Source organism: Trachypithecus francoisi, unplaced genomic scaffold (assembly GCF_009764315.1).
Source record: "Trachypithecus francoisi isolate TF-2019V2 unplaced genomic scaffold, Tfra_2.0 Lachesis_group1, whole genome shotgun sequence".
NCBI classification, from domain to species: domain Eukaryota; kingdom Metazoa; phylum Chordata; class Mammalia; order Primates; family Cercopithecidae; genus Trachypithecus; species Trachypithecus francoisi.
The window spans coordinates 56,147,964-56,163,357 of NW_022681454.1; the positions used below are offsets into that span (position 1 = coordinate 56,147,964).

Here is a 15,394-nt window from a genome sequence, read left to right on the forward strand (position 1 = left end):
TGGGGGTGGAGTCAAAGATTTTCTAGTGTACGATTGGTTAAGCAGACGACATTTTGTCTAAACATTTAAAATCTACAGAAAAAAATATATAATATCTGGCTCATGGGCATGACCTCCTCCAGGCCTCTCAGGAGGAAATTTAGAACAAACAACAGTGGTCAGAGTTCAGTCCTCAGCTCCCCCTTATCTGAGGTCTATGTACCAGTGCATCCATTTGGTAGAGGTTCAGGTTTCTGGAAAACAACTCAGGGATATATATTAAGATGTTATCTATAGTTTCTATAGGGGAACCAAACATCCCATGATTCTAACTTACTGGCTATTGTTTTGAGCCGCTATGTCTTGCTTATCACATTTCTCTTTTACTCCTCAGGGCTAGCTAGATGCCTGGAATTTCTCTTGAAAGAACTCAAGATTTTGTTTTTTTTAATTTCCATGTTTGGGAGTAGGGAACAGGCCCCTAAGAAGGGTCTCTGACTCATCTCAGGATGCAGTGGGCCTGCGAAATACATGGATGGGGATGCCATGAGACAGGGCTGAAAAGGGAGCCGGGAACAAATCAAGTTGGGTCTTGTAAGCCACAGTACAAAGTTCGAACTTGATGCTAAGGTGCGGTGAGAGCCACAGAGGATTTTAATGAGAGGAAGCACATAACCAGCGTGTGTGTTTTAAAGTTCATTCTTTATTCTGTTAATACACTAATAATTCAACTAAATTTTAGAAAAAAAAGGAAACTACAGATAGGTATAACTTTTTAAAAAATTACCTGTAATCTCACCAGAGATAATCACCATTTGACCATAAGTAACAAGCAATCTGTCTCACTTATCTATTACTGTTTAACAACCCTCCCCCAAAACCTCGTGGCTTAAAACAATAATTTGTTATTTCTAGTGAGTCTGTGGGTTGATTGGGATCTACTGAGTAGTTCCTCTATTTTCTGTGGTGTAGCTGAGGATACACCCACATTCAGCTGAGAGCTTAACTGAGGCTGGAACATCCAAGATAATCTCTCATCCTCAAGAGTCTCTCTCCACATGGCCTCTCATCTTTCAGTAATCCAGCTGAGCTTCTTTGCAGCATGGTGGCTGGCTTTCAAAAAGCATAAAAGGAAAGCTGCCAGTCTCTTAAAGCCTAGGCTTGGACATATACTGAATTTCTTCTGCTGCATTTCAGTAAGCAAAGCCATTCACAAGGCCAGCCAAAACTCAAGAGAAATAGACTCCACTTGTGGATGGGAAGAGCGGCATATAGGCACAGGGATTGGAAGACTGACTGGCCATCATACTGGAAAACTATCTACCATGCAATTTGATTTGCTAAACACAAAGTAAGTTGTTGACCATTTCTGGTAGTAAATAGTTAGGAAAACTGAATTCCAGTAACAAATGCAAAATACCTTATCCTTGTCCATATAGGAATCTAAGTGGGTTGTCTAAATAAGCTGACAATTTGCATGTGTGATGAGGGAGGAGGGAGGTGGGAGGTAGCAGGAACACCATATTGAAACCTAGTGTTGAAACGAGAGAAATTGTAAAAAAGAAAAAGGCAGACTCTAGACAAAGAAAATGGTTAAAATTGTCATGAGGAGTGTTCTGCAGCCAATGCCTCTCTACAGTTAACCTGAGTATGTATTAATTCTGAGTGTGACAGGTAGTTAAAACACATTATTTGTCTAATCACACTTCCTGGGAAGAGGAAACAGCAGCAGAATCAAACAGATGAAGACCCAGGACCTAGGCACAATACTTCACCACGCACAACAGCAAAGTGTGTGCACCACATCCTAGAAAATCACAGGATCAAAACCTGAAAGGGCAAATCTCTTGCAAAGTCAAGGGGAGTAAGGATGAGGCCAAAATGGTAGCTTTCTCCTCATCCTCTGCTCTGAAAAGGGCAGGGGCTTCTCGATTTTATTCATCACAGTCATGGGAAAGCCACCTGGCTGAATGGCACAGGAGGGCATAACCAGGCTCCTGGACTTGTCTGTGAGCCTCCTAATAATGCCCAAAGACAAAGGATAGCGCTTCTCAATTTTCACCTGTCTTCCTCATCCACACTTCCACTGCCTTAGTTCAGTCAGACCAGTCTCCATGCTACTCCTCTATATTGCTCCAGTTCATCCTCTGTATAGCTAGCAGAGTTCTCTTTCTCAATACACATTTTTAAGGTCTAGGAAATGGCAAGAAAAAAAGGCCAGAGACAGGTGCAGTGTTCAGATTAGACAGAGACTTGTATGTCACGATATAACTTTTTCTCCTGATTGTGGGTGACCTACTGAACAATTTTTCAGGAGACAGTTAAAATTTTATTTTAAAAGGATATGTAGGCAGCAAGGCAGAGACCAGAAGTAAGCCTGGAAGCTGAGAGATCACAACTATATTACAGTACCTCTGGTGATAAAGAGTACAGGTCGAAACCATGCCAATGGTAGAAAAAGAGGGGACAGAGTAAAGAGATATACACAGTGTAAATGAAATCATACAAATGATAGAGGCTGGTGACCTCCATAAACAGGCAAAAGGAGATGAGCATATCACCTAAGTTTCCGGCATGAATAGACAGAATTATTCACTGAGAAAGACATAAAGAAACAGCAGGTTTGGGAGTAATGAGAAACCTCCAAGTGGCATGGCAGGCCATGTGAATAAACAGGTTGCAAGCTCAGCAGAGAGGTCTAGACTAAATATACTAAAAACTGGAGGGGGAAGAAGTGAAGCCACAAAGATACTTACCCAAGAAGAATATCCAGTAAGAAAAGCAATCTAATCCCACAGGAGCTAAAGAGAGTCTTGAGATTTGGTAAGCCACAAAGAACTTTTACATCTCAACAAATCAAAATCTGAAAGCAGAATATATTACCTACTATTTACTAATATTATTTAGTAAGACAGGAAAGGTCATCCTCAAGTAGAGATTCTCCCCTAGGAGAGTAGGAAAACATACCCCTATCTCCAGAGAAGAGGTGTTACATGAAAACCATATTCAGTATACCTGACTTTCTAACTAACTAGAAAAAACAAAGGTCTACAAAAATCAAACTAGATGGATGGGGAACCTGTTGGGGGGAGGGGGCGGGGAAGGAACACCACTTGCAAAACAACCTGATACTTTTGAGGTCCACAAAAGCTAGAAGCCATCACAGCCAACACCCCATACTTACTAACCAAACTGATTAAAACTTGATTTGTCTCCTGAAAGATCGTTCTAATCTGCCAACCTGAGCATTCTGGTCTACTTAATACCTGTTGCCTCTCACTATAAATTAATAGGCATTCTGGTAATACACCAGTCTCTGAGAGCATACTTAATGAGTCCATCCCAGAAACAGGTCAATTCTCAAATGACAGATTCTCTTTCAGTATCTCCAAGGCATAGTGCCAAACCTAGAGAACTTCTGCTAGCCAGTTAGAAGGCTCACTCTGGAATCACTGTAGCCTCACCTAAAGTCTTCTCATTAAAATACATCAAACACTTTTAACAGATTAAAAATTAAGATGTGATCCCAAACAAGGAGAATTCATTAATCATTTTATTTTGAATTACAATCTATTATCACTTCAAAAAGAGCCACTTCAGAAAACATCCAATGGATGTTGACTTACCAGTAAAAATGTAAGTCATCAACGTATGATTTATACTACAGAATACATAATAAATTATATTTACATGCAATGACTAGACTATCACACACAAAGTAAAAAAATACAGTATTTTATGTACATTTTAAAAGATTTACATGTTCATATACAATTTATAAAGTTAAAAATTCTCTGTACAAAATCATACATGTACAGAGTTTATATAAGCCCCATTCTTATGGCTGTATCACCACACAGATTTGCTTAAAACTATAATACTACAAACACTCGGGTTCTTCATACTCAATCTTGGCACCCATATAGCAATACATCATTTTGAAATGTAAATTACAAAGGAAATAAAACGTAATCATGCAGACATTTGTAATATAAGAAAATGAGATAAAATGTACCACCAGATCAACATTTATCAATTCCATAGATACTGGGTTTTCAACTTACTGCACTGTTTTCATACAAGTACATGCAAAACTAGCAGATTATGGATTTTTAAAGTAACATTAAAATAATACCATAGTTTGACAATACTTGGGCAATAGGAATGAAACTAAGAGCCCTAGCCTAATTATTTCTGCAGATCTGCATCACATCAAATAGACACTGATCATTTAAAAAACAGAACAAAAATGTGTTTGACATTTAAGAGCATATTCACTCTTCTGAGAAGGGGGGAGGGGGGAATCTATGATAAACCATTAAAGGATTATCCACTGTCCCTGCTAAGGAAGCACTTGCATACTTCCAATCTGCTTAAATAAAGACATCTGAAGGTTTTATAAAATGTTTAAGATAAGCTACACTAGTTATTTTTAAAAATCTTGAAAAGTAACAAATTGAAGGTATCAGCACCTTCCCTCCTCCCCAAAGTAGCTAAAGATCAACAAGAAAAATAAAGTGCCAATGTCTAAAGTATACTGTTAATGGTTTAAGAGGCACTACCTCATTTGATGGCTTAGGATAAATATGAAAATAGGCCAGATCTGATCTGAATAACAAATAGAAGGTAGGTATTCCAGTATATGTAATTCCTGACTAGATGGGGGCTAAACCAGAAAACTACCTATTCCCCCATTTATTGCTCTGAAACCTGTACATATAAATTCTGACAGAATAATCAGATTTCTAAGATGGAAAGCACAGTGTTTGTGCCACTTTGAAGTTGAAAAAGAAGGTGCACTCTTGATCACTGGGAGGAGAGCTGCTGAGACTCTCCTCTCCACAACTCATATCTTCACAAGAGTCCTCACTAAAGAGAAAAAGAGACAAAAAAGAGGATACCATTACTTAAAACACACTTAAATGCTTTATAGCCAAAATAAAGCTGCTATATGAGTATCTCTAGTGAGGATTTTTATATTCAAAATGTATGCTTTACAGAGACAAAATTTATAAGGACTTCCTAAATGAAGTCTATAGTAATCTCACTGGAAAATACAGATTTTTTTTGACTGGGTGCAGTGGCTCATCCCTGTCATCCCAGCACTTTGGGAGGCCAAAGTGTGAAGATCGTTTAATCCCAGGAGTTCGAGACCAGCCTGGGCAACATGGCAAAATGCCATCTCTACAAAAAATATTAATACAAAAATTAGCCAGGCATGGTGGCACATGCAAAAAAAAAAAAAGGAAAAGAAAAAGAAAGAAAATATAGGTTTTCTTAAGTTTAAACAAGTTACTATTTGCCAAACTATTATTCTTGTACCAATTAATAACTCTATCAGCAGCTAATTGTAGAATTCTAAGTATTTTAAATCCAATAATGAAGAGAAAGACAACATATCTCCTAGCACATGGTCTATTTAGATGTATTTCTTGCATCCATGATTTCTTATACCACTTACACTCTCAAATATCAAAGTAAACTAACAAGCTATGAAAATGAAACTTCTGGCCCTTTATCTCTACAGCATAAAACAAACAAATTTAGCAAAATTATTCACTTTACAAACACAATAATCAAATTCTGAATAAGACGACACCAACTGACAAACCTCTGAGGACATCTATAGAAGTCTTCCCCATTAGTGGTGGTGATTCCCATCAATCTCTTCTCCACAGCACAATATTAGGAATTCATACTAACATTACAAAGCCCAGAATTCTTTTTCAGTTTTTTTGGGGGGGAGGTTTTAGCTGTATTTCAAAAGCAAGGGAAATAGGAGAAAGATGGAAAACAACCAGTTTAAAAAAGGGAAAAGAGGCTGAGTGCAGTGGCTCACACCTGTAATCTCAGCACTTTGGGAGGCTGAGGCAGGAGGATCACTTGAGACTAGGAGTGTGTAAGACCAGCCCTGGGCAACATTGCGAGACCCCATCTCTACTCAAAAAAATATAAAAAAGAAAAAACTAAAGAAAATGGAGAAGACCTTATAAATCATTACATATTTTAACAAAACTACTTCTGGTTAATTTGCTTACCTGAAGAGTTGGGGTTTTAATTCTTAGCTTTTAGTGTAGGGGCTTGCTTTCTCTAATGTCTTACACTATTCCACAGTTCTGAGTATAATAAACTCAGTAATATTTCGTCTAGGGAAGTTTAATTAGTCAAGGAACCCGCCTACCTTTCACTTTCATCAAAACAACCCCCCTCAGGTATTGTTGGCAGCTCAGGAACACTATAGTAGCTGTTGTGAAGGTTCTGGGCTGTGCGCCTTGAAACGATCCAAACCAACTTCTTAAGATCTGGTTTGCAACATTCAGGAGAAGAATACTCAGCTAGGCATTTAGAAACTAACTCTCTCCAGTAAAAGAACTCGGTGTCATTAATCTGAAAAAAAAATATTTTAAGAGGTTATGGCAATGTCTCCCAAATCTTGCAGCACCTTGGAATCACTAGGTGAGCTATGAAAAAAAATATATATATATATATATATAGATAGATAGATGCTTGGCTCCCACTACCCTCTTCCACCTCTGGTATTCTGATTTAATTGACAAGGAGTGCAACATGGGCATCAAGAGTTTTGTTAAGTTCCCTAGGTGACTGTAATGTGCAGCCAAACTGTCAAAATTTGGGAACCACTGGTTTAGGAGAGGAGCACTGTAAGTATAAAATTACCTAGGATTCAATACACAGAAAGCTTTGCCTAGTCTAAGAAAACGCTGACCTAAAAACGCTCTGGGTCTGTTAATAAATCAACTATCAAGTATAGTCCTTAGTCTCAATGCAAAGAAATTCAACATTCCTTTTGTTACAGAAACCAATTTGGGTTCCTGTAACAAGGCATTGTTTGGATTGCTGGCGACACACACTTATAACACCAGATACAAAACTAAAGAAGTTAGCAATATGAGAGAAGAGAAATTTCCCAAAAAGGACATAGTTCCGCCACCACTGGGGAGTGCTCCAGTTTATTTCTTTTTTTTCTTTTTATGTTTTTCCTTCCTCCTTCGGAAGGTCTTCAGTTTATTTCTACGTATCAATTTTCACTGAAGATGGTTGCAGCTATCACTTTCAATAAAAAGTTCAGATAAAAACTAATAAAATCATGATTAAAACAAAAGCGAAAAGTTATCTGTTACAAACAAAATGCTTCACATTGCACATATTTTCACCAGAAAACAGAAGATCTATCTATTTTCTTGGCCTCCCATTTTCACCTAATCTAGCTACATCTTAACCACTTATAATCTGGTTTCTACCACTTCCTTCTCATTGCTCTACTGACATTACCTCTGACACATTCAATGACCTTCAATTTTCATTACATTGGATCTCTTATAAAAATTCAATACTCTTGACCACCTCCTTCTTAAAAACGTCCTTCCAGTCCGACAGTGCTCCTACTTGTAGGGATGTACCTTTCTTCACTTGGCTCCTAATGTTGGGGGTAAAGGCCAACACTAAAAACCCCAGAGCTTCAACTGACCCCTACAAAAATGATTCCACAAGCTTTTAATGGTTTCAACTATTGCTTCTTCATGAGAAATTCCAAATCTCAATCTCCAGCTAGTTTATCTTCTTATTCCAAAATGCCAAACACCTACTAAACACCTACCTGTGTATACACGCATCTAAAATCATACTTCTCTCATCACAAATTAACTTCTTCCAAATTTCCTGCCAATTATGCTAATATTACATCCACCATTAGGTACAAATCTTGGTCATTCATGATTCCTTGCCTCATTTCCATGCTTGGCTTCCAAAACCACCATTTTATGAGTTGGACAGCCTTACTCCTGCTTGTGACTAACACCTAGACATTGTACCTGCAAGTCTATCCTGAAATGACTTTTAAATCTGTCTAGTCTACCAATTTCTTGGCCATAAGCCTCTGCTGTCCAAACTTTCACTGTCCAAGATTCTTTTGCTCCAAACAGGCTCCCAGTCATAGTGCTTCTCCTACTCTGCCCTATTTCTTTGCTCAATAAAACCCCAAAGTAAGCTGGGCACGGAGGCTCACGCCTATAATCCCAGCACTTTGGGAGGCCAAGGAAGGTGGGATCACTTGAGGTCAGGAGTTTAAGACCAGCCTGGCCAACATGGCGAAACCCCATCTCTACCAAAAATATAAAAACTAGCCAGGCATGGTGGTGAGCACCTGTAGTCCCAGGCACTCGGGAGGCTGACACAGGAGAATCACTTGAACTGGAGAGGCTGAGGTTGTGGTGAGCCAAGATCGTGCCACTGCACTCGAGCTTGGGCAACAGAGCAAGACTCTGTCTCAAAAACTCGCCAGGTACTCTCTATATTCACTATTACCTGGCACCAAGACACAATAACAGATGACAGAACACAACACTTCATGTTAACTTCCTTATTTCCCCAACCAGACTGAGAGTTTAAGAAAAAGGACTGTGCTTTTGTTTTATACCTCTTTGTGACTGTAAGACTTACTTTTACTTAGCTGGCGTAAAGGATTTGAAAAGACATTGGGGTTTAAAACATCAACATTGCTGGTGTTATTTGATGCTGCTGCTAATGGGATGACAGTTCAGCCCTAGAAGTGTGATGTGATCCCATCCTATCCCATTAGTGTTTGTTCTGAGTCTACTTCCTAGTATGCATTTTAGAACAATGCATATGTGGCAATGTAACAGCTGTACTATCATATGGCATGATTACTACAGAAGGGGCACCTATATGCAGAAAGAAGCTGGGCTAAGTGACCAAGTTACCTTCCGGATTAGTATTGTCTGGGTCAAAGCTGCATTTTGAGAACTTTAACACTACAGATATAAGAAAAAAATGAGTGTAAAAGTTAAGAGTCCCATGAAGTATTCAAGTTTAAGTCACTACAGAAAACAATGAAACATCAGGAAAGAAATTTGCTTTAAAGAATAATGACTATAATTACCTTGGAATGTTTTTTAACTAGCAAGAGAATTTCCAGTAATTCAACAGATTTCAAAGTTTCTACTTCCAAATTGAGAAGGCACAAGGCTAATACAGATGGCTGTAAGAAAAAAAAAAGGAAAATTTTTTTTAAAATTCAAAATAGAAACTGTGAGATATATATGTAAGCAAGGAATCGACTTACTTTTGCTTTTGAAAAGACGAGTCGGCAGTTGCAAGCTTTCAGCTGAGCTTCTAGTTTATCAAGGCTCAGTATTTCTTTCCTATAAATGCAAAGAACAAAGATTAATTAAACTTTCAAAGATTTAAATGATTTTAAACGATTTTAAAGATTTGCCAGGGCCAGATGCGGTGGCTCAAGCCTATAATCCCAGCACTTTGGAAGGCCGAAGCGGGTGGATCACTTAAGGTCAGGAGTTCAAGACCAGCCTGACCAACATGGAGAAACCCCGTCTCTACTAAAACTACAAAATTAGCCAGGTGTGGTGGCACACGCCTGTAATCCCAGCTACTCGGGAGGCTGCCACAGGAGAATCACTTGAACCCAGGAGGTGGAGGCTGCAGTTAGCCGAGATCACACCATTGCACTTCAGCCTGGGCAACAAGAGCACCAACTCCATCTCAAAAAAAAAAAAAAAAGAGAGAGAGATTTGCCAATAAAGTCCAAGTCGAAAGTTTGAAGAAGATAAAAATATAAATTTCATTGCCATTCCAATTATTTACTGTTAGCTACAGCAATGCTCAAAGTATAAAATTTATCTTTAATCCCACTGACCTTTCTGAAGTATGACAAAGTATAATAGTATGGTATAAGTGCAAAAAGTTTAAGGCAGTAGTAGCTTCCAATTCATAGTGCAATTTTTCTGAAATTATTTTTTCCATCCGTTTTATGTCAGAAGCAGTACATTTACATTGACTAATCCGGATCACATCATGAGTGGATGGAATATTGCAGTCTTCTTCAACTATTCTAGCAGCCAGCAAAAATGAACAGACTCCAATGCAAGACAAATGTTTGGGTTTCACCTGAGAAAAAAACAAGAGGCATCTTTTAACAACTGTCACTTCGACTTAGTAAAGCAGATGCTTATAATACTGTAATGATGCTTCTATTCTTAAGACAGAACACAACCAGGCTGCTTCTCTTACATGTACTGGCCCTTTACCCACAGTTATACACATTGTCGCATTTTAGATCTTCTCAACCTCCCTTAAAAAGAAAAAGAAAAAAAAAAAGGCAGCAGGGAGCAGTGGCTCATGCCTGTAATCCTAGGACTTTGGGAGGCTGAAGTGGGAGGACTGCTTGAGGCCAGGAGTTTGAGAACACTCTGGCCAACACAGCAAGACTATTCTTGCAACACAGCAAGCCTCCATTTCTACTTAAAAAAAAAAAAAAAACAACTTTTTTAATTTAGAAAAAAAAGTTTTTTGAACCTTTATGTAAATTCAAATGCAGGTACAAGAACTTCCATGGAGGTTCAAAAGCAAGATTTCTAGCACTAAAGTATAATTTGTATTTCAGACTTATGAATTCATAATACAATCTCCCCAAAAATAAATTAAGCTTTTTAACACCAAAAAAAAATGTACTGGTATATTAAAATATTTTATACTTATCTTTTTACATAAAAATCTTTAAGAATCATTCCATATTTCAATGTAATTTTGCCCGAGAAATATCACATGAGTGGTGCAGATTGGGACATACATAAAAGCTGCCATGGACAGATGGCTGCCCTTTTCTTTTCAATGCCCTGAGAACTGACCCAGCAGCTGACAGCAATCCTACTGGCAGAAGATTCCCCACCATTTTTCTAGCCATTGCTGGTGACTGTTAATAAAACCATGGCGGGCCGGGCGCGGTGGCTCAAGCCTGTAATCCCAGCACTTTGGGAGGCCGAGACGGGCGGATCACGAGGTCAGGAGATCGAGACCATCCTGGCTAACACGGTGAAACCCCGTCTCTACTAAAAAATACAAAAAACTAGCGGGCGAGGTGGTGGGCGCCTGTAGTCCCAGCTACTCGGGAGGCTGAGGCAGGAGAATGGCGTAAACCCGGGAGGCGGAGCTTGCAGTGAGCTGAGATCTGGCCACTGCACTCCAGTCTGGGCGACAGAGCGAAACTCCGTCTCAAAAAAAAAAAAAAAAAAAAAAAAAAACCATGGCTCCCTGCTTTCAAGAGACTTCTGGGAAGGCGGCCAGTCATATTTAATAGACTGTTATGCTTCATTTGTCATGCTTCAGTATTTTAAAAATCTAGGCTTCAAGAGAAGCATGATGGCAGATAAAATCTTATTTTGAGAACTATAAACATATGACAAATATCTAAAAAACAGTAGTCTCTCTTTTGTCACATCTTCAAGAGACAGTACTTAAGAGGTAAAACCTAAGACACAACAGAAAAACCTAACATACAACGATACAATTAATCTTGTAGTCTTATTCTGGCACTAATGATCACAATTCTGATTATAAATTTTTATGTACAGTGGACATTATTATACCCATTCGATAAATATTTCTTGAGCCCTGTGTGCTAGGCACTGGGCATAGAAAACGGAAGACATTTATAAAAATGATGAAATACCTTCATAAGAGCCAAGAATCTGTCCAAAATATTGACAGCCAGGACAAAAGTTTCAGTGCAAGATCCAAAAAAGTTGGCTAAACTCCTTAAATCTTCAACTTTGGCATTTCTCAATCCTGGACACAAAGTGTTATCATTCTGCAATAATAATCAAGAACCAAGGTTTACAATTTTGTTAGAACCAGATGAAAAACACATATAGATCCAAAGAATAAGGTTAATTTTTTTCCCAAGAATAAGGTTAATTTTTTTCCCCTTAATCTTCAAGCATATAGATGGAAAGAGTGGTATCACTTAACTAAAGCTATACACTTTCTCATCTATAAGACGTAAATCACTGCTTCTTAAAAATACACATCATAAAAGAGCTTCAGCAATTTAATATAAGGTGAACTGTTCCAAGATTTTGGAGAGTTACAGCAAATATAATTCAATTCCCTTGAAATGGAGAGAGAGGGTTCTTTTGTTTGCTTTTGCTTTTCTAAAGTCATTTAAGATCCTACTATAAATATGTATTTCACAGGCAGAGGGTGTTTGCACAAATGAACTGCTCAATTCACCAAGAGTCTCCCATCCTGAAGCTGCAGGCTGGAGTGCGGGGAGCGGGGGGCGGGGGGAAGGCGGCGAGGAGGGTGCCACATTCAAAACAAAAACAAAAAAAAACCCACTTCTCTAAAATATCACTCTCATTCTTGCTAAGAAAAGCAAAAGCATGACCCTGTAATAAGGTTTATCTTGGTACTCCAGAAGGAACAACTTGGATCTAACAAATTTTGCAGGCTTTTGTCATGATTCAACGGGGAGAGGGGTTGTTACCTCCTCCAAGCCCCATCAGTTGCTTCAGCAAGTTATCTTTTCTGCCAACTTACCTCCGGGGTAGCCTCAATCAAACTCAGCCCTTTTTCTCGAGGTTGGAATCTTTCTTCTTGTTCTAGGTAGAGGTTCAACAATCCGAGGAGTTGGACCCCTTCACGACCTGCCAAGTGCTCTGCCCCCAAATCCTTCATCTGCAGCAAAGACACCACACAGAGAATGTAATCTGGAGATAAGAGGGGTGGGGAAGCGGGATAGAAAGGGCTGAGGCCAGTACCTCCAGCAAGGATCGCCTCAACACACCCGGACAAGGAGAGGGTGAAGGGACCAGTCACGTCCTCCAGAGCCCCAGGGCAATCCCCACCACGGCCAGGGAGGTGTGGCAGGGGGAGGAGCCGTGGTCAGGTCTGCCGGCCAGACCTGGGTAAGACCCGCCAGCCCTGGCCTCTCGGCGTTTCACAAACAGGAAACTGTCCGCGGGCGCCGACGTCCCCTCGGTCTTCCCCACCTGAAGTCGCGCCGGGGAGGGCCTTCTGCCCAGGGCACTGCAGTGAGGCCAGCGACTGCAGTGGGTCCCGGGGATGGGGCGTTGCACAATAGGGGGGAGGGGAGGGAAAGTCTCGCGACTGAACAAAGAAGCGGAGGGAGGAGACTTCCGAGCTCCGGAGGAGACTCCTGAGCCCCGCCCGCCCGGGGCGCCAGCTGCAGAAGCCCCTCTCGGAGAGTCCAGCCCCCAGCTTTTCCCATCCGCTGCTGCAGCACCGATTCCGGACTTACCCGAGAGGCAGACACCCCTGTCCCAGGAGCCGTGGGGTGGCGCGGCACACCCGGCTGCGGTCCGGGGACAGAAATCCAGTCCAGTCCAGCCCGCCCGCGCCCGACCGGACAACACCCATCCTCCCACTGATGCTGGGGCCCTGCAACTCTGCAGAGCCCCGGGGCTGTCAATCCGAGAAGCACCACCCCAGCGAGCCCCCGTGACAACACGAGCGGGGGCGGGGGGCACCGAGGCGGAGACTGCCCTTAGCCTAGTCGCCCCCTCCGTCCACCCGACCAGCATCTATCTGTCCGTCGCGGGCGCCAGCTCCCCCCAGGGCTGGGGCTGAGGGCAGCACCCTGGTCGCTCCAGCGGTTGAGGGGCAGGCAGCACCGAGACACTCGGATGGTACCAACCTCCCCGCAGCCCACAGTCCCCACCACGAACAAAGAAACCCACGGCGCCCCTGGGCGGGCCCACTCACCGTGCCGGAGACGCGCCTCCACCCGCTCGCGGTCTCACGGTCCGCAGGGACTGGGCGCAGCGGGGACTTCCGAACCTGTCTCACAGGTCGGGGACCCCACTGCCTCAGCGGTGCCCCCGGCCAGGCATCCGACCCTTCTTCCCAGGCACCGCCGCCTCGGCCTCACAGCCCCGGCTCCATCCCGCTCCCCACGCGCCCACCCTCCACCCGGGCGCAACGCCGGCCGCCGGAGACCAGCCCGCCGCCGCACCTCCGCAGCCTCAATAGAGGCCTCCGTGAGCCTCCTGTTTTTGTTGTGAGTTTCGACGCCCCCAAGGGGGCGGGGCACGTGACTCCCCGCGGAGGGATCCTGCACTTCCTCCACGGACTTTAAAAAGAGTCCCGCCCCTAATCCGCTGTCCCCAGCCTCTCTCGCTGCCTCCCTACCTCTCCTTGGCTTCGCCAAGCCAGTCCTCCCGCCCGGCGCCAGGGCGGAGGGCGGAATCTGGGCGTCGGGCTTATTCCGGGATTGATTCGGGTTTGGGAAGAGGGGAAGACTAAGGAGCGGAAGGAGATCGTTTCTAGTCTCATTACGCCTTTTAAAGGTCCCAGATTTGTTTTGTTTTCGCTGTTTTGAAAAGTCCGCCCAAAGTAGCCGGCTCTCTGATTGGATGCGGGTGGGGCGAGGGGAATGCTGAGGACCTGATTCACCCTCGAATCTGGATTGGCTAACTTATCAGTCTTGGAGCCCTCTGATTGGCTCTCTCCGTATCCTGAGCCTCTCTCTGCCTTGGGGCCTTAGCAACTCCAGGGTCTGAATTGCGCATGTCTGGGTGGGCAGCGGGGAAGGTTTTCAGTTACCAGCCCTGCGGCACTGCCTTTTTTCCTGGCTGCGTCCGCCCTTCTCGTGGGAATGTCATGCTCGCGGCGTTTCTCCAAAGAGCTAACTTTTGTGACAGCCCTTTCAGCCACAGGAGAGTTTTCTACATTCCTTCTTTATTTTGTCTTGCTGTTCCATTTTGCAATAACCCACCAAATTATTATAACATTGTCGGGGCGTCTACTAAAATATTCAATAAATGCTACAAGTTTGGATGTTTGTTTTAAAATTTTCCAATCCAAGAGGAAAAAAAAGTGGAGAAGACAGGTGAAACAAGATAGGCAAAAAGTTGGGAGTCGAAGCTCGGTGATGGGTATTCGAGGCTTCGTTACACTGTTCGTTCTACTTCTGTGTCTTGGAATTTTTCCATAATTTAAAAAAATTCAGGAGGAACTGAAGGAGGGGTTTTTAAATAAAAACTTAGCACGCTGATGAGGGTACGTAAACATCTAATAATTACGGCGTACGTCCAGAGGTTGTAGTTGTGCTGTTGTTTTAATGAAGACTCCCAGAGCTTCTTGGTCCTTGGTAACCCATAAATTATCATTTATTATTCATTATAATTAGCTTTGTTGTTATAGGCGACACTTCTCCCAGGACGAGACAGAAAGCAAACCAACCAAGTGCCTTAGGCCAGAGACACTTTCACATGGAATATCAGTGGGGGATGTGGAACATTTATTTGTTTACTCTCTCACTCTTAAATTAGTAAATACCATATTCTTGAGTTCTAATCTACATAATCAGCCCCTGGGAACAGATTTCTCTTTTCTGTTCTTCTGTATGTTTTCTGTGAATTATTTTGTTACTTGTGAAATATGGGAAGGCACACGACATAGCTTTGGCAGCGTTCTTCTTTGCAGAGCAGCTAAGGAATTTTTGAAGTAGGTCCCTTTGCATATTAGCCCGGACTAAACACAAGCATCTGTTTGGAGCACAGAGCAACTGGGGGAAGGGAGCCCAAAAAGCTAACACCTATTTCAGAGAGGTGTGAGC

The 15,394-nt window shown here is 42.1% G+C and overlaps 1 protein-coding gene across 2 annotated transcripts; it reads right to left on the reverse strand.

The window, feature by feature from the left end:
- Positions 1 to 662: 662 nt before the first annotated feature.
- On the reverse strand, positions 663 to 14,189 carry CCNG2 (cyclin G2). Of its 2 annotated transcripts, none has more exons than XM_033214346.1 (8): positions 13,540 to 14,189; positions 12,355 to 12,492; positions 11,486 to 11,623; positions 9,674 to 9,924; positions 9,083 to 9,161; positions 8,900 to 8,998; positions 6,161 to 6,366; positions 663 to 4,848 (listed from the first exon to the last, which is right to left on the reverse strand). In XM_033214346.1, the coding sequence occupies exons 2-8, from the start codon at positions 12,490 to 12,492 to the stop codon at positions 4,725 to 4,727; spliced, it is 1,035 nt and encodes a 344-aa protein (XP_033070237.1). In that variant the 5' UTR covers positions 13,540 to 14,189; the 3' UTR covers positions 663 to 4,724. The 2 variants fall into 2 exon arrangements, with proteins under 2 accessions (XP_033070237.1, XP_033070238.1); XM_033214347.1 differs by lacking the exon at positions 13,540 to 14,189 and adding an exon at positions 12,576 to 12,710.
- Positions 14,190 to 15,394: the final 1,205 nt, after the last annotated feature.